This window comes from Lycorma delicatula, chromosome 6 (assembly GCF_047948215.1).
Source record: "Lycorma delicatula isolate Av1 chromosome 6, ASM4794821v1, whole genome shotgun sequence".
Classification (NCBI taxonomy): domain Eukaryota; kingdom Metazoa; phylum Arthropoda; class Insecta; order Hemiptera; family Fulgoridae; genus Lycorma; species Lycorma delicatula.
The window spans coordinates 143,062,548-143,081,997 of record NC_134460.1 but is presented as its reverse complement, the minus strand read 5'-3'; the positions used below and the strand labels follow the sequence as shown (position 1 = coordinate 143,081,997).

At 31.5% G+C, this 19,450-nt stretch overlaps 1 protein-coding gene across 5 annotated transcripts in view; it reads right to left on the bottom strand.

The window, feature by feature from the left end:
* LOC142326309 (PIH1 domain-containing protein 1-like) overlaps positions 1-19,450 on the bottom strand; it is a 106,991-nt gene that overhangs the window by 26,273 nt on the left and 61,268 nt on the right. The window contains exon 1 of one of the 5 annotated variants that reach the window (XM_075368703.1): positions 3,063-3,193. The exons of the other annotated variants lie outside the window; for them this stretch is intronic. Coding sequence (XP_075224818.1) covers positions 3,063-3,111 — 49 coding nt within the window. The 5' untranslated portion in view covers positions 3,112-3,193. Of the gene's footprint in view, positions 1-3,062; positions 3,194-19,450 lie in introns of those variants that run through there. 5 annotated transcript variants of the gene reach the window in all.

Genomic DNA, 19,450 nt, shown 5'->3' with positions numbered 1-19,450 from the left:
GTAAGACACTTTACATAATATATATAATCCATGGAAGAAACCATATATAATGAAATAAATTTAATTAAACACAACATGTCAATATGGAACTCACTGAGGTTGAACAATGAAACTGGCACTGATGAATCCACATTCTATGAAGAAATTTGTATAAAGAATTGAATGCAGTTTTCTCAAACGTTCAAATCAGTACTCTACTACAGTGTATTATTGTTTTGAAAAATTACTTTTTAAAAAGAGTACTGGTAGTTAAATTAATATAGTATTTATAATGTAAGTAGCCAATGGTATATTATGTTACTACTACATCCAGAAATTTCAGCATTCACAATAAAATGTCCAAACAACTTGACTTTTTCATTAGTTCATTTAACACATCTTCTGCAGTTGAAGTGTAGTTTCTATGTATTTTGAGGAATGTTAATCCATTCAAACATGTATTTCCAGTAGAATTACGCAGATATGTTTTTAGACGGTATAACATTGAGAAACATCGTTCATTTGTACACGTGGACACTGGGAGTGTAGCTAGTATTTCTAACAAAGTGAATATATTTGACATTATGTTAGGAGTACACATAGTTAACCCATCTACAGCTGTTTTCAGTTGGTCTCCCTTCTCAAAACGTGTAATTTTTCTGTACCATAATTTTTCTGTACTCATTATTCAGGACTTCCTGGCAACTGCTTCTTATGTCACTGGCGTAGAATTCTGTGAGCAAAGCGAAAGCATAAACTTGAGACGACAGGGGCAGAAGGTCTGGGTTCGTAGGTAAAAGGCACTAAAAGCCTTTCAATATTTCCTTGTGTTTCAAGAAACATGAATCTAGTTGGCACAGTTCCAGAAATGTAATAAATGTAGAGACACGGAAGTAACGTTCTGGTGTCACTGATGATAAGTCCACGTTTGCAAGGTATTTTGCATGCGCTGCCATGCAAGGGATTTGAATGGAGGACCCCAACCTATTCAAAACTTTGGAACCACAAATGAAAATTTTAGAAAATTCTTCAACATTTTTGCGCATACATATCACTTCACTGTCAATAACTTCAGCATGGTTTACTGCTTCCACGAGATCAATAGTTGAATTCTGCAGGAATTTATACAATGGGAAACTAAAAGAAAACAGTCTCTGAATACAAAACAGCGATATCACAAATCGACAGTCAGTCAAAGCACATAAAAGTGAATTTGCTTGTGAGGATGAGTCTTTATCATTTATTCTGATATGCTTTGAAGGGTTGCAATAATAGGGTCGTACAATTCCACCACGCGGCTACAAAATTACATCTTTCCAACCATTATGTTGTGCAAAGTTGAACAAATTTTTCACAGTGTGAAGTTGTAGTTTCCATTTCACTTATAGCTAATTTTAAAACATGTTGCCTTTTAGGGGTATTAAGAAATTCGTACAGACTCAATATTCATACAGATTCTAATGGCAGTTACTTCAAAAGCAATGGATACAGCTAAGTTGAGGCAGTGTTTTCCCAACGAAAACGCTGCAGGAGCTTCTTTGCTACAGCTGCAGTGTGCGGCCGAGCACTGTCATGGAGAAAGACAATGCCTGATAACAACATTCCTCTCCGCTTATTCTGAATTGCCCTTCGTAGATGTTGAAGAGTCACATAGTATGAGACAGCAGTGATGGTCGTGTCACATTCCTTGAATTCCACCAAGAACTGCAGACCAGTGTAGAAACATGGCTGAAAACACAGGCAGCTCTGTTCTATGACGAGGGTATTGGAAAGTTGGTACCACGCTATGACAAATGTCTAAATCGGAGTGGCGACTATGTAGAGAAATAGCGTAACTATGTAAGTACTTGTTACAAATAAAAAATTTTTATTTTCAATATGGTTATAATTTCGTGACCCATCAGACCTTTAAAAAAAAATAACCCTCCTATGTCGTGGTTCTTCAAGATATAAAGATGGATTCTTTGTTATTTTTATGGCATGATCAATTCTTGTCTCATAAATTCATATATTAAAATACGACAAAAGAAAACAAATAGTTAATTACATGGTACAATTTAGCAAGAAAAACATCTGAAGACATAATGACACCTAGCTGAAAGAACATCTAAAGGTACCAATCTTGTAACAAAATGTAAAATAGATATCTTTGGTGTGGATATGATATTGAGAGAAAAAGTCCAAGAAAACCAAAACTGGAAGATATATACCATTTGCTTTTCTAGAAGATGCAGAATGACAATAATTTCAGTACTGCCATTGTAAAAACTACATAAACATACCTGAGGCATTAAGGAAAAGTCTGAGCTGGATGATATCACATAGTATATTGATAATCAGATGAAAGATTTAGGACAGGTCATACACATTAGACCCAACAATACATTTAGACAGAAATAAAAAGCACTGTATTTGTAGATTTAACTGAAAACACAGTTTAACTGTTTTCTGTGGGTTTTAAACAAAAACTGCTGTTTTCCTGTTTTTTGTTCAGAACTACTCAAAGTTTAAAGATTTCCACCTTGCCAGGACTATAACACAAAAAGAATACATGAAATGAATATATTGCATTTGATGAAAATATTTTTCAAAACCTTTTTATACAGTAAGTTTGAATAAAAACAATGACTGTATCAATAAACTGTCTGAATTAAATTTTTACTATACTATGCAGAACATTCTAATTATGACGGATTCTTTTTCATAATTATGAATCTATGCAGTAAAAATGCAGAAAAAACAAAACTTTTTTTTGACACCATGATTAATTTTTTCTGTTTTTATATTTCTTTACATTACACTTTATAGTATTTGTTGTTTAATAATTGACGTGTTACCTGGCCCTGAGCTAGGCTCTTAATGGATGTCAAGTGGAATGAATGAATGAATAAATAAATACATTGAAAGTTGTTACATGTTTAAGAGCTGGAAAAACCCAAGATGTCAATAATAGTTATAGGCAATAGACAAAATAATTTAGTTACTCTAAAATTCCTAACTGTTAATGGATAACTGAATGACACTGAAACATCTAAATATTGTAGAAGATCGTAAAAATGAAAATATGTTTAAAGGTTACTTACAGAAACTTATACTTGATAATTCATTCTGTTTAACGGATGAATTATTCATAATACTACGTTTAGGTGAATAAAAAAAAAAAAGTTATCCTATATCCAGTCCCAACAACAACAACCAGCCATTAAAAAAGAACCGTTATTAGTCTACATATTATATCAATGAACATCAATAAGCTATATTTATTTATTTTTATGACGTCAGAGATATATTAACATATAAATGATAATGAAAACATTTAATGAAAGAAATGACTAAGTATAAACACAAATAATGTATGAATGAATAACTAAATTAAAAGTAACATTAATGTGTTAAACTAGTAATACTTATAACTGTAACAAATATAGTATATAATAAGACTAATGATTGCATTGTTTCATTGTTATTACTACCATAATATTTAAAATAATCACAAATATCTAAACAATATTATATCTCCTAATAACTGTACTGAAGGAAGACAGAGAATTTTTTTTATTTATAATAATTTAGTTTTATTTTAAATTAATTTTTTACTTTAGTAAATAAAAAACAAAAATGAAAAGGTGAAATAATTATAAATGAGTAAACAATACACTCAACTGTACGCTAACTAACTGAAAGAGTATTTAAATAAGTAACATTTATTAAAGAAATCTGGATGATGTTATTGGTTCGACAAGGATATTCAAAGGTAGTACATATAAAAATTCTAATAAATGCAATTTTTTTCTGTAGAATAACCTACTGTAACTTACAAAATAAGTAAATTATGCCTCAAAACAACAATTTTTATTTTACCATGAACTTTACAATAACTAAAAAAATTAATACAAAATTAACAAGTATAACAATAAGATAACAATCACAACAATGATTAACTTCATATAAGAATTATTTACTTCTGATATTTATAAACGGAAACCAGCTTATACTTTCATTAATGAATAATGTCACCTTTCTCCTCTTCATAACAAACTCACCAACAGCTTCTTGTACTTATCAACAGACGAGAATGCTATCCTAAAAGAGAATATCCTCGTGACTTACTCTTTGCTTGTGTGGCAGCTGTTAGCACATACTGCCCTCGCAATCATATAGTAGCACACTATACCAAAGTTTGCTGGTACTCTGCAGTATTTATACATCCAGGACTAGGGTTGGATCTAAAGTAGCAGCAGCTAACTCATCCTTTCATTTGTTCAACATAATCATTTCTACTGTGTGAACCTTCAATGCTGTTCTAGAAATTCTTTCTATTGCTCCTTCTTTGTTACTGTTTCTGGATTTTTATTTTTCAATCTATTTGTTGATTTACGTTCTTCATTTTCTATCTCTTTTTTATTCTGCTTAGAGAAGCTTAGATTAGGCAACCAGAAATGGCTTTTACTGATGATTTGCTTTTAATGGCATTTTAGAAAAACTATCTCCAGTGAAATATTTCATTAGAAATTAAATCTAAGACCATGCCATGAGTAGAGAGCACAAGAATAAAGAATATCTTTCTATGTTTGGATGCTAAATTTAATAAAGGTGGCAAGGTAAATTATTAACTAAATTACCATGTTTTTGATTTTCTGGCTACTGCTGGAAAATCCTGCTTATCCTCTAAAAACTCCTACCTTAATACGGAATTTCTTATTAAGAATTTCTTTGTCTTACATGACAAAGAAGAATCTTTGTCATGTAAGAACATGACAAAGATACCTGTTTTAAATTTTCTTATCTCTATACTCAATGACAGTGGCGCATCAGAACATTAAGAAACAGCACAAAAACAGACTTTAGGTAATGAAAATAAGGTTTCTAATAAAAAAGAGAATAAAACTAAGAGTTAAAATAAGAAATCTCATTATGAGGGATAATCTTAGTATTCTATTTTACCAACAAAAAACAAATTGAAGTTGAAGTGATTTAGGCATTTGAATTGGAGGATTGATAAAACATCACCAAAGAGAGAATGGGAAGACACACGGGAAGAAAGTAAACTGAAAGCAAGATGGGAGAAGAATGGTGGAACAAAAAGGACTGCCTTGAATCCACCCCAAAAAAACCACAGGCAGAACATGATAGCAAGTTCTTTGCAAATCTTCTAAGTATCTTAGGAGAACTAAGTAAGCAACCTAATCTATAATCAGAAGAAGATCAGGGATAATTTCTTAGTTCTCTATAAAATTTATAAATAGAATAAGAATGTCAAAAAGATAGAGAAATTAAACAAATATGAACGTTCATCTCCAAAAACAAAATATAAGCAGTTAGTGGTTTGGTTTAAAAAAAAAACTAAAAAACAAAAAAAAAAAAACAAAAAAGGATTCTTAAAACTTCACTGTATTTAGAATTAAAACATGCTACAAAGTTCTGCTGTATTTGCAATGCAAGGTTACTTTGACTTTGTCTTCATCTCTATATGAATACAGTCAATGTTTAAAATGATATATCATCATGATGAACAATGTCAGTACTTGTAAATTTAAAACAAAGAAATAAAAAAAAATAATTTTTATTATACAGAAAGAGAAATCTAACAGCTTTGTGAAGTTCTTGAACATGTAAAAAATGGAGTGGCCAGGTGAATAAAGTAAGCAACTAAATATCTTTTAATGAATACAAATCATTTCTTTAAAAACTAACTTTTAAGTTTCACAACCAAGTTTGCTGATATTTAACCCTACAAGTGGATGTACTATTCACTAAAATGACTACTATATAGTGAACATTATTAGAAAAAGCTACCTCTATGAATCATAAGATCTTGCCGATGGTGAGCTACTCAGTGATATGGAGTAGCTGGACCGAAGGTGCAACCATACTGGAAAGGTATCTGTTGACAGCCAGACTAAGGAATAATTCCTAAAAGAGGGTAGCAACTCTTTTAGTAGTTGTTAAGGGTGTAGGTCAGGAGGACATAACGGCCATATCAACATCACTCAACCTTCTGAGTACTGCACAGCTGAAAGCAATAGAAAACTACAGCTGCTTTTTTTCCAAGAAAATGTAGCTCTCTGCATTTTCATGTAACAAAGATAGAGGCGCCTTCCTGGGCAAAATATTCTAGAGCTAAACTAGTCCCCCATTTGGATCTCTGGATAGGACTACTAAAGGAGTCACCAAAAAATTAAAACATAACATTCTATGAGTTGGAGTGTGGAATGTTAGAAGTCTAAAAAAGATTGGTAGGTTAGAAAATTTAAAGACGGAAATGGAGAGGTTAAATGTAGATGTAGTAGGAATAGTGAGGTTTGGTGGAAAGAGGAAAACAACTTTTGGTCAGGTAATTTTAGAATAATTAACTTTGTGTCAAATAAAGGGTAGGCAGAAGTAGGTTTCATTATGAACAAGAAGATAGGGAAAACAGGAGAGAATTTCAAAAAGCTTAGTGATAGAATCATTATAGTTAGGATAAAACAAAACCTAAGCTGACAACTGTTAATGTCTATATGCCTATAAGTGCCCATGGAAAAAGCCAGGTGATACTGCTAGGTATCAGATAGATTATATCATGGTTAATCAAAGATTTAGAAATCAACTTAACAGGTGCAAAGCATATCCAGGGGCAGACATTGATAGCGACCATAATTTAGTGGTAATGAAATGTACATTGCAGTTTAAAAACCTGAAGAAAAGGTCTTAGATGAATCAGTGGAATTTAGAGACGCTTAAGGAAGAGGAAGTAAAGAAGATTTTTAAGGAGGACATCGCAAGAGGTCTGAGTAAAAAAGATAAGGTAGAGAATTTAAATGAAGAATGGGAGGATGTTGAAAAGGAGATTCTTAAATCAGCAGAAGCGAACTTAGGTGGAACACAGAGAACTGGTAGAAAACCTTAGATATCAGAGGATGTATTACAGCTGATGGATGGATGAATGTAAAAAGTATAAGAATGCAAGTGATGAAGAAGGTAAAAGGAACTATCGACAATTAAGAAATACTATAAACAGGAATTGCAAATTAACAAAAGAATAGTGGATTAAAGAAAAGGGTTCAGAAGTGGAAAGTAAAATGATCATTGGTAAAATAGACAGAGCATACAGGAAAGTTAAGGAAAATTTTGTTGTACATAAATTTAAATCTAATAATGTGTTAAATAAAGATGTTACACCAATTTATAACACAAAAGAAAAGGTTGATAGGTGGGTGGAGTACATTGAAGAGTTGTATGGAGGAAATGAATTAGAAACTGGTGTTATAGAGTAAGAAGAGGAAGTTGAAGAGGATGAAAAGGGAGTTAGGTTACTGAGATCTAAATTTAATAAAGCATTAACAAATTTGAATGGCAAAAAGGCTGCTGGATAGATGGGATACTGCATAATTACTGCGCAGAGCAGTTGAAGAAGCAATAGATAGATTATACAAACTGGTGTGTAATATTTATGAGAAAGGGGAAGTTCCATCACATTTCAAAAAAAGTGTTATTGTCATGATACCAAAGAAAGCAGGAGCAGATAAATCTGAAGAGTACAGAACAATTAGCTTAATTGCTCATGCATCAAAAATCTTAACTAGAATTCTGTACAGAAAAATTGAAAGAAGAGTGGAAGAAGTGTTAGGAGAAGACCAGTTTGGTTTCAGGAAAAAGTATAGGGACAATGGAAGCAATTTTAGTACTCAGATTAATAGTAGAAGGAAGATTAAAGAAAAACAAACCAACATACATGGCATTTATAGACTTAGGAAAGGCATTTGATAATACAGACTGAAATAAAATGTTCAGTATTTTAAAAAATTTAGGGTTCACGTAGAGAGATAGAAGAGCAATAATTGAAGAACAGAAGAAAGAAGCCGTAATAAAAAAGGGAGTCTGACATGGATGTTCCCTAACCCCATTACTTTTTAATCTTTATGTGAAATTAGCAGTTAATGATGTTAAAGAACAATTTAGATCCATAGTAACAGTGCAAGGTGAAAAGATAAAGATGCTACGATTTGCTGATGATACAGTAATTCTAGCTGAGAGTATAAATGATTTAGAAGATAAAATGAATGGCATGGATAAAGTTGAATGCAAGAACTATTTCATGAAAATAAACAAGAACCAAACGAAAGTAATGAAATGAAGTAGAAATAATGCAGATGGACCACTGAATATGAAAATAAGAAGAGAAAAGATTGTGGAGCTAGAAGAATTTTGTTATTTGGGAAGTAGAATTACTAAAGATGGATGAAGCAGGAGCGATATAAAATGCTGAATAGCACAGGCAAAACGATCTTTTGGTCAAGAATATAATTTGCTTGCATCAAAAATTAATTTAAACATCAGGAAAACATTTTTGAAAGTATATGTTTGGAGCGTACCTTTATACGGAACTGAAACTTGGATGATTGGAGTACCTGAGAAGAAAAGATTAGAAGATTTTGAAATGTGATGCTATAGGAGAATGTTAAAAATCAGATGGGTGGATAAAGTGGCAAATGAAGAGGTGTTGCGGAAAATTGATGAAGAAAGAAGCATTCGGGAAAGTATAGTTAAAAGAAGAGACAGACTTACAGGTCACATATTAAGGCATCCTAGAATAGTTGCTTTTATACTGGAGGGACAGATAGATGGGAAAAATTGTGCAGGCAGGCAATGTTGGAATATGTAAAACAAAAGGATGTAGGATGTACGGGATATACTGATATTAAACGTCTGGCACGAGATAGGGAATCTTGGAGAGCTGTATCAAACCAGTCAAATGACTGAAGACCAAAATAAAAAATTAGTAAAACCATCTGTGGTTCATATATCTTGAATTGAAGGTTCATCGTGTCAGAATTAAAAAAAGTAATGGGACAGTGTGTGTAAAGCAACTAATAGTGTACCACTTTATGCTGTGAAACAACACATTCATATATCACCTCAATTCTGGAGAGAAATATATTTATAAAGCAGGATGGGACTACCAGTTTATCTATCAATCTCAGTCAGAAAGAGACTACCCTACCAGTCTCTGTTCCTTGATAGAGAAGAGAGATCTCAATTGCAAGATACTTCCATAAGCAGATCTAGCCACCTTGACAACTCCAATTAAGGAGTTGTGATACCGGTAATTAGAATATACTATCATAGAAGAAGGATGAAAAGCTTCCATTGAATCTATCTAAAGGATTAGGAATGAAGAATAAAGAAATGGAGAGGAAGGAAATGATATATCTGGGGGGATATATCATTGAAAGGGGTCTACAGTAGGGCCAGTTATCTGTTTACTACATATTTATTCTATAAAATGCGTATTAATCAAGAGATATGAAGGAAACATACATTATAAATTCTAGGAAATAAATGGGAAGGAAACCTTTAAAGATATATTTAACAGCAATGGCAAAATTTTGCCATAACACAGATTTTTTAATCGTGGCAAAATACCTTTAGACACCATGGAACAAATTATGTGCATGAGATAAGCATTACATAAAAGAAGTTCCAGGTCGTTACATCGTTATTTTTCATTACATCTTGCATATTTTTGTATTGTACAGTGAACAAAACTCAGCGGATTATGTTTGAAAGCAATAAAAATTGTAGTTTTTCTACACAAATTCTTTGTAGAATAACAACCGTTCCCGGATAAAAGATAGAGCATTACTGTAACCAAACACAATAAGTACAATTATTTTTTTTCATTAACCAACAGTAAGCACTTATGTAAAAAAAGAGCCTAATTATTAAAGTTACCAAAATTAATTTAAAATAAAAAAAATTAAAAACTCTTATAACCGTAAAATTAAGTTGTCATAATAAAATTTTGCCATTTTTAATCGAAAAAACTGATTACCGGTTCCCACCATTCGAATATCTTCTTGTTCCATTCGTGTTATGGTATTTGGTCTATAAAAAAAAATCAAGGTCAAGTACTACAAGGTTGCGCAACACTACAATTAACATCCGACAACAGAAGTCAATTCACGGCGCTATTATGATAATAATTACGATTATTCTCGTAATGACACTTTTTAATATTAGGACGGACCTTGGCCTCAATCTAGACAACAGTTATTATTGTAATTATCACAACCATGCATTCTACGAATCACTTCTATTCGCTGCCTGCAAGAAAACCCTCTGCGCTGTGCTAATAATCATATACTACTATATTTACAAGATAAAATATATTTATAGAACATCTATTTGATTAAACATAAGATTCGAACATGTTTTTACATTGTAAAGCGAACAAAACTCATATGTAACTTTGAAAACTATAAACACAGTAAAGCTTTTCTAAACTAATTCTTTGTAGAATACTTTTAACAAATTAATTAGGGGTTTTTTATTCCAAAAAAATGATCAGGGATGTAATTGTTTAAGATTCCTTTACTACAGAGAAACTGCAAACTGTATAGCACATCAGTAGCTCGCTGAAAGAAAAATAGGTAAACAAAAAAAAATCTACATTTAACTACTACACAACAATACACAATGGTAATTGTGTACAGTTATGACAAATCAAGACATCAGATTTAAACGTACTCATGTGTAGAGAGGTTTGACCTTGCCACACCGTTCAATTACTTAACAGCCTTATTTTAAAAATACTATATGTAAACACAATACGATGTAAAAAAATGAAATAAAAACATTATTACATAGAATCTAAATATAAACCTACAAATAAACTGTAAGCTTGCTAAGGTAAACCGGCAAAGCCTGCAAGGCAAGTGTTCCTATTCTGAATCGTCACGATACAATTCAACACTGCAAAAATACATTCATACAACATAAACCGATTATATTAGATACAGAAGTAACTATTACGAGGTCGGAACTCTCAATCTACCGGTACCTATTTCGATGAATTTTCCTACCTAAGTAATTTTTATAACAAAAATTAAGTATTACTTATAAAACAATCTACTCAAGTGTAGCGAAGGCGCTTGATGGCATTCGTTTTTTCTTCTGAGATCATTGGAGAAAGATATTCTAAGTCATGAAACGTAAACCAATCACCTAAGTGTCTTATATCATAAAATGTGGTGGAACTGATAACAGGCAGTGCAAATAATTTACTTTTCTTAATAAATAGAGTAGGGCAAAATGTTGTTGCTTTATATGTCCTAGTTTTATTGTAATTGTAAATTTTTAAGCTAGAATAGGTACAACGATTTCAACCGAAATTCATTGATCCAAAGCAAGACGATAAACTATTCCAATGTATGATTCTTTCTCACTACCTCCACTCATTTCCTTACCGTTATTCTTTCTTTCTCAACATTGCTTCTGCGGGAGTAGGACATTGACAGAGCTACATCCATTTTCAATTTGATCATGGAGCCGATGCATATCCGTAGTTTTAACATGCGGGACTGCCTGAGAACCCAACTCCCGTTTAGTGTTTGGTAGTTGCATAATAAACCTAATGGCTGAAGTGTATAATCGGATAAATCGAGTCTCCTAATCCATCCTTAAAAAAAAGGTAAAGAAAAAACGAGGGTAATTATTTAAGAATGAATCGTCTTATTATAAACTAATACAAATTTACTGTAACTCATAATCACTTTTTTACAATGAAAAACTACTTAGTCTTTTTTTTTAATATCCCTACATACCCGGGCCGGACATCCAATTGTATACTCGGCCCGGGGGCGTGTTTTTTAACTCAAAGGCTTCCCACCAACCGGCTAAAAATCCGGCACGGCAGGTTGGCCTCCCCCCGGTTCGATCTTCTGTTGCTTGCCTCAAATCTCCAGCGGACAGTAACCAGGCCTGACTATGTCGTTCCCAGCCCGCCCGCCAGAGACCGGGTCTCGGTCATTAGCATTGTCTGCCTTTAACAACGGGAAGGCCTGTAACTTTTACAGTCTAATTCTTGAAAAGGTCAGCGACACATTTGGTGAACGTATCATCGGTCTGCATACGGTTCTGTTCAAAAAATTCTTTAATTTTAGAAGATAAAGTGAGATGACGTCAGATCTGAGACTATAAGAAGGATGCTGCAATACTCAACCGAGATTTCAACCATTCTGTCGTGTCAGGATGCGCGTTATCGTGAAGCAAACAAACACCTTTGTGATCAGACCACACTGACGGTTCTTTATAGCCCGCCGCAATGTTTTTAGGATTTCGCAACACTTTCAGCATTAATAGTTTCACCTGGCAGATAATCAATTAGAAGATACCTCTCTGACCTTTTTTGGGACCAGCAAACAAAAAAGCATCTACATTTTTTCTTCATCTTGCACGTTTTTCTCCCTTCCATCATGCATGTGAAAAAATCTTTGTCATCAACGTTTGTAAACCTTTACTGTCGAATAACAACACCATTTTCGTACATTTGCCTCGTCCATTACACTTTCTCCAAACATTTCGATTAGATGTCAATGAATTTTAGGTCGATGAACTTTTTCACATTTAAAACACCTCGGTTTTCTTTCTTTATCAGCGGGATGAACGAATACTATTGAAGAATAATACCTGATAGACTCAAGGACTTCAAAATAACTGCAGCCTTATATACAACTAAGGACATCTTCCTGACCACTGGGGTTCCAGAGCGAGACAAATTTTATTGTCAGCATATGTGAATGATCCTTCTAATTTTCCAAGGGTGAAGAAAGCTAAATTACTGGTAGGGCTAAATATAACAAGCATTGTTATGATAGGCATTGGTGTGATGATGAACAACAATTTATTTGGCACAATGAAGAAGTGCACGCTCACAGAACATACCAATTCCTTACTTTTTCAAGAAAACACAGCAAAGGATGACTGGTAAACTTAAGAATGGCTGTGCTGTTTTCAGAAGTGAACTGTGTTATAATGTCCCCAACACATGACTTTTAGTTGCTGGATTATGGCAAATAATAGATATAAAAGTTGAGGACCACAAAGTTTTTCACTTGGTAACATCCCATGATGTAAATGAAGTGATTCGATTAATTTATTCCCTTAAAAATAATTCATCTACTGGTATTGATGCAGTGAGTGGTGTCTGAAAAAAATAGTTCCTTTAATTGCTAATCCCTTATCATCTATCATAAATAAATGTTTAGAGCTCGACCATTTCCCTCTGGAGTTCAAAGTTGCCAATGTAGTTCCTCTTTTTAAGTCTGGTGACAGACCGATTCTTTCAAATTATCATCCCAGAAGCTTACTCAGTAACTTATTAAAAATAATGGAGAAAGTAATAAAAGTCTGAATTGTTGAAAGTCTAAATAAAGATAAATAAATAAAAAGTAATCAATTTCGATTTCAAAAAGAAAAGAATACTGAAGACACTAGAACTGACATTAGAATTATAGATGATAATTTTAGATGTAATACAAAGACTTTGGCAGTCTTTTTGAATTTGGCTAAAGCATTTGGTACTATTCTGCATTCCATGTTATCAGGAAAATTAGAGAATATGGGGTTTTGTGGCATATCGTTAAAGTTGTTCACCGGTCACTTAGAATCTAGAACTCAGTACTTTACATTAAATGGGAAAAATAGTAGGAAATACTTAACAGATTTTGGACTGCCCAAGAGTACTGTTTTGTCACCGATATGTTTTTTGATTAATATAAATAATTTACCGGATTTAAATTTGTTCAGTTGCAACATTATTTCCTATGCTTATGACAATACACTTGTTTTCTATAGTTCTTCATAGGGAGAGGTTAGAAATTATGTCAAATTAGGACTAATAAAAGTGCTATTGTAGCTTAATAAACATATTCTCACCTTAAATTATAAAAAAAAAGTATACATTTCCTTCTCTCAAAATAAAAATGGACAACCACTACAGGCAGATAGCTGTTACAATGTCATTAAAATTCATTCTTCCACTTGTGTGAGCACAATAGAACAAAATATTAGTGCCTTGAGACATGCATCGTGCCGCTGTCTTTTTTTTTGGAAAGAGTTAAAAAAAAATCAAATACTTGGGAAATTTCATTGACCCACATCTGAAGTGGAACATTCACATAAATAATATGTCTAATAACTTGAAGCATTTAATTTTTGAGTTCTATAAAATTAATAAAAGACATTAAATCATTAAGACTATTTATTTTGCATATGCTCGATCCATTCTCCAGCATGGAATAAGGGTTTGGGGTGGTGCTTTTGATGTGCACATTAATAAAATATTTATAATGCAAAAGAAGCATCACTAGGTAGACCACGGTTATATCCGAGCAATAAACATTTTGATGATTTTAATGCTTTAACTGTTAAACAACTCTATCTGAAAAATTTAATAATTTAAAAAAATAAAAATAAATATATTTTTTGTTCACTTACTACTTCATATAATTTGCCTTTGCCCTACAGTTATATTGTTCCCCGCACTGATCTAACTGTGTGTAGAAGACTATTTTTCCATATTGGTAACAACTTAATTAATGTCGTCCCTATTCAGTTTATTACTGTTATATTACTAGATCTTTGACTAAACAAATTATGGAGTGGATTAAGCATAACAATATTTTCTCTTTACTTTGCTAAGGTTGTGTTATGTTTGTGAACAGATGAAGAAATTACATTTCTCTTTTAGGTAATTCTTATAATGTGCTTGTAAACACTTTTTTTATAAATATATATATTTCTTTTTTTAATGTTCTACTCATCATACCATTTTTATAACTAATTAAATGGTATCTTAAGATTTATTTTAATATTCTTTACTTTACTTTTATTTTACGTTATTTTATTTGAATAGTGACACTTCTTTTTTGTACTTTGGCTGAACTGCATTCTCCACTAGTGGACAAGCATTTTGCTTTGCTGGCAGTTACGTTATGTGTTTATGTTTTAATAGAAATGAATGTTATATTTTTTTCAGCTCATTTTGATTCGGTTATATCTATTTTTTTCTTTTAAATTTCTGATTGTTTTATGAAATTTGATAAATTTTAAGATTTAGTGAATTATTGTGCTGATTTGCCAATTACATCATTAATACACTGTACAAATTGTAAGACAGTGTGGTACGGTTTATTAAATTAAAATTACATTAAGTCCATGAACAAACAAATAAGAATCTAAGCTGTTTAAAAACCTTTTTCACTATCTGAGTAAATTATTGGACTTCAAAAACAATAACATAAAGTGATGCAGAAAACATAGCTGATGAAATGAACTTTTTCAGCTGAATCATTATAGAAGTATGATCCAAAAATATATAGCCTGGGTCCTTGATTCAACTATGCTAATTAATATCATATAATATATGATATCAGTTTTAGATGCTAGACTTCATGTAAAACTTAGAAATATAAATAATACAGTTGTAGGAAAAATATGGCCAATGTACTTTGACTTTTTTACTTGATATTAAGTTTAGTAACAAGTAATTTAATGATTCCATAATGAAATTTAGAAAACAGACTAAATTTAATTTCTGTGTTACATTAATAGAAATCGGGTGACTTTTCTTAAGATATTATCTACTAATGGAACATTTATTGAACTAAAATTTTTGTAAGTAAAGAATACTTTTTTATAGAGCGCTATTTAAATATATCGTACAAGTTTTTATGTTCTACAGTACAGTTTTTATATGATAATTCTCACTGTTGATAATTTAAAGACAAAAATAGAACTGGGAATAAGAATTAAATTATTACCAGTCCGATAATAAAACTACACGACATACAATATAACAAAGTTAGAAAATAATGTTGAATTATAGACCACGCAGTTAGTAGGTTATCTAAAATACTGATAACACATAATCATTAAACTATTAAATAATTAATATTCACAACTAATAATATATTTCAGGTAATATTGTAAATGTCAATTCATCTTTTTCTTGTGAAATAGATGCAATTTAAATAGATAAATTTGTTTGCTTCACTCAACAAACAACAATTTGATTAATTTGTAACATTTCACGGTTTAAAAATATTATTTGAACATTGTTTTTAAATACGATTACTAATAAATTCAGTTAAATCTTTTGGTAGTGTTTACAATTTATTTATGCGCAAGTTCATTTATGTTGTACATGTGTCCAGGAACACTTTTATTCGTGTGTTAATTATAAAAAGGCTGGAGGTCTAAGGGCGGTGGTAAATGTACAAATCTATCACCAATTAATGCCTACTGATAATGTCAAATTGGAAAAGGCTTTCTACATGCATAATTGGTCAGTTCTCCCAGCAAATCTTATTTCTCTCAGTACTGATAAATCCTGACCTCTGAACAATGTATCCTGGCAAGTTGGTTGTCATAAAGCAGGATGAAAGAGACTGAATAAGCATCTAAAAATTATAGAAAATGGCAAGGCTTTTCAGACATGATATATCTCTGCTGGCTAAGCAATTGGCAAGGCATGGATCTATTAAGTTGATGGATCAGACTATTCTATAGATGTGTGACTGAGGGTCATGAAATTCCAGAGAAATTGAGTTAAGGTTATATTAGTCCAATCTAAAAAAAAAAAGTCTGCATAAATTGTAGGGGAATAAGTGTAAATTACAGTTCCTGAGAGTAGTTGTTGTATGGCTAAGTTCTAAAAGAAAGAATGTACAGAGTAAGACAATGCACTCTGCGCAGCAAGATCTTGTCCGGACAATATATTTTCATTTAAACAACTGACTGAGAAGTCTCGGTACTCAGTTGGAGAAAGCGTATGATACAATGTCAATAAAAAAAACCATTAAAAGAGGTCTGTTCCTGATAGAAAAACCTTTTATGTTTAGATACATCTTTGTCATTCATGAACCTCCCCATTATATCTTTGTTTTACACCATAATGGTATTAGGGATAATCAGATATAATTCCTCTATATTATAGCTGAATAATTATTTTTTTTTTAAAACTGCAGTCATAAAAACTGGGTAGAAATTAATGTTTTTAATTTCTACTATGGAACTGTAATTCACACATATTCTCCTATAATTTCTACAAATAATTTTTGTATTTTTTTATATTGGACTAATGTAGCCTTAAATTACATTCCTCTGGAATTTCATATGTCTCGATCGCACATCTACAGAACAGTCTGATCCATCAATTTAATAGATTCGTGCTTTACCAAATAGAGATATCTCATGTCCGGGAAACCTTGCAATTTTCCATAATTTTTAGATGTTTATTCACCCTCTTCTATTCTGCTTTACAGCAAAGTTTTTAAAAGAAAAAAGATCTATTTAATCATTCTTAAACTTGAACTTTGTCTACATTCCGCCGAGAGAAAAACACTACAATGAATTCAAGGTCAAATTCGATAAGGTTATTAGCATTCATTTATGAATTTATCCACTTATTAATTCGCCGCGCCAGTAATTACGGTTATTCTCGTAATGAAAGTAACTCGATTTACTAATAAACTTTAGCTTGTTACTGAAATCGTTAGTTCGTTGAAATTCTGATTTCAGATCGGGATAGAAAATCAAAAAGTAATACAAGAAAGTTGAACGTAATCTCACTGAAAAGTTGAATAAAATGTAAACGCTTTTCGAAATTTAAAAATGTTGACTTTAAAAGATCATAAATAAAAAAAAACAATAAGAATGTAAGAATCAATCTTCTATCTAGGCAAGTTATTCAAAATGGCGGTCAAATTATATGCATGTATTTAAACAGTTATTAACTTAATTAAATGTTTTAAATAAAACAGTACTCTACAAACATAACTAAAGTTCGTTCTGGCAATGCAAGCTTGCGCATTCTAAACCGGTTTTTTTCTTGAAATCATTAGTTACAAAGGCCACACCCCGAAAAAGAAATAAAACGGGGGTTTTCTCCGCGAAATATTATCTTCTATTTTTTTTTTCCATTGTAAAACAAGTTTATATACTGATAGGAAAAACAAATACGATGACTTTTGCCTCTTTTCACTTAAAATATATAAAAAGGAGGCAAATTAATTTAAATGACCGAATCAGATGGCGTCAGAATTATTATTTACATGAGAAAATATTTAAACTAATTTCGGAATAACTGGCCCAAAAAGATAATTTAACCTTTACAAAGATTTAAAAGTCAAAACGAAGCGGCTTGGTCGATTACAAAAAAAAAAGTTTCTTCCATCAATCTTTTTAACAGGTGATATTAATATATGACTAAAGGATTAGAAAAACATGCTAATCGACCAATAACGTTTTCAACAGAAATTAATACAAAACTGATTAACAGATGGAGAGAAATCAATAGCTTAAACAGCTATTCATTTAATTGGCTTAAATAATCTTTTCTCCATCTAATTAAATTCTTACAACTGACCGCGCAAATTTAACTGTAAATAGTAAAATGTAAAAATAAACATTGATTCCCGGCTTTTTACAACAAAGATAACGTATGTTCATAAAGGAAAAAAGTATGCATTCTTATTTCCCTAATTGTTTTTTCTTCATTTTTTGAACTCATAATATAACTCTAATACGGTTGGGGAAAGCATAACAAATTTCGAACGACTTTTCCTCCAAAAACATTGTAGGAAAGTACAAGAATCTCCATCATTCGCATGATGTATAACCAGTTTGTTTAAATAAAGCGTTTTTCTATTTACATCCCCTTGCTTAGTAATATATTTTTAAACAAAACATGTATACTGGGATGGAGAAAATACCCGATAACTCCTGAAATTTTTCTTCTGTATTCAATTACAAATTTATTACTCGGATAAAAAAATAAATCAACACCGTGTACTTTTTATAAAGCCACGAGACGTTCCTTAAATAAATTTTTTCTTCTCAATATATTAACGCCTAACTAATTTTGAATACAACTTAGTGCGGGTGAGAAATATCACACGATCAGAAAAGTTAATACTTAATTCATTACAGAGGGGTTAACTAAAGGCTATGAACCGGAATTGAAACACTTAAGAACTACAAATAAATCTTATTTTCTTTCCATTAATACATTTTTTACCACAAACCAATATCATAATATTTCAGCTTATAAAAAATACTGTTAGGTTTTTTCCCTGACGGTCATCGGTGAATAAATTTGAAATTTAAACTTTTATAACGACGCACTGAACCAAAATGTATGATTTTTTTTTAAACTTAATTCAAAACGTTTTTAGTCATGTTTCTGAATACGTAAACTAAACTGTTGCGATTGAACAACGTTCTATGACATTCAAACAGGATACAATTTTACTACGATGAACACATATAAAGCTCTCGTAATAATAGTCAACAATTGACAAATCATAAACCCACCACCAATTGTTATTGCACACCAACAATGACAAGCGGTCCTTTTTATTTTGTATCTACATATAACAAATATAAACCACACCTTAATACACATGAACATTATGAAATATGTAAGCATACAAAAATACGCAACACAACTAAAGTATATTAAATTAATAGATACGATTCAAATCCGAAACACTTTTTGACTACATTTATAGTTGTCTATTAAAAAACAAACCGCCAGTAGTAACGTCAATTAACGCCGGCATTAAATTAACGATATAATCATCGAGGATGACAGCAAAGATGATTAAAAAGGTTTTGAAGTTTAAAAAACCTATCATTATACAATTTC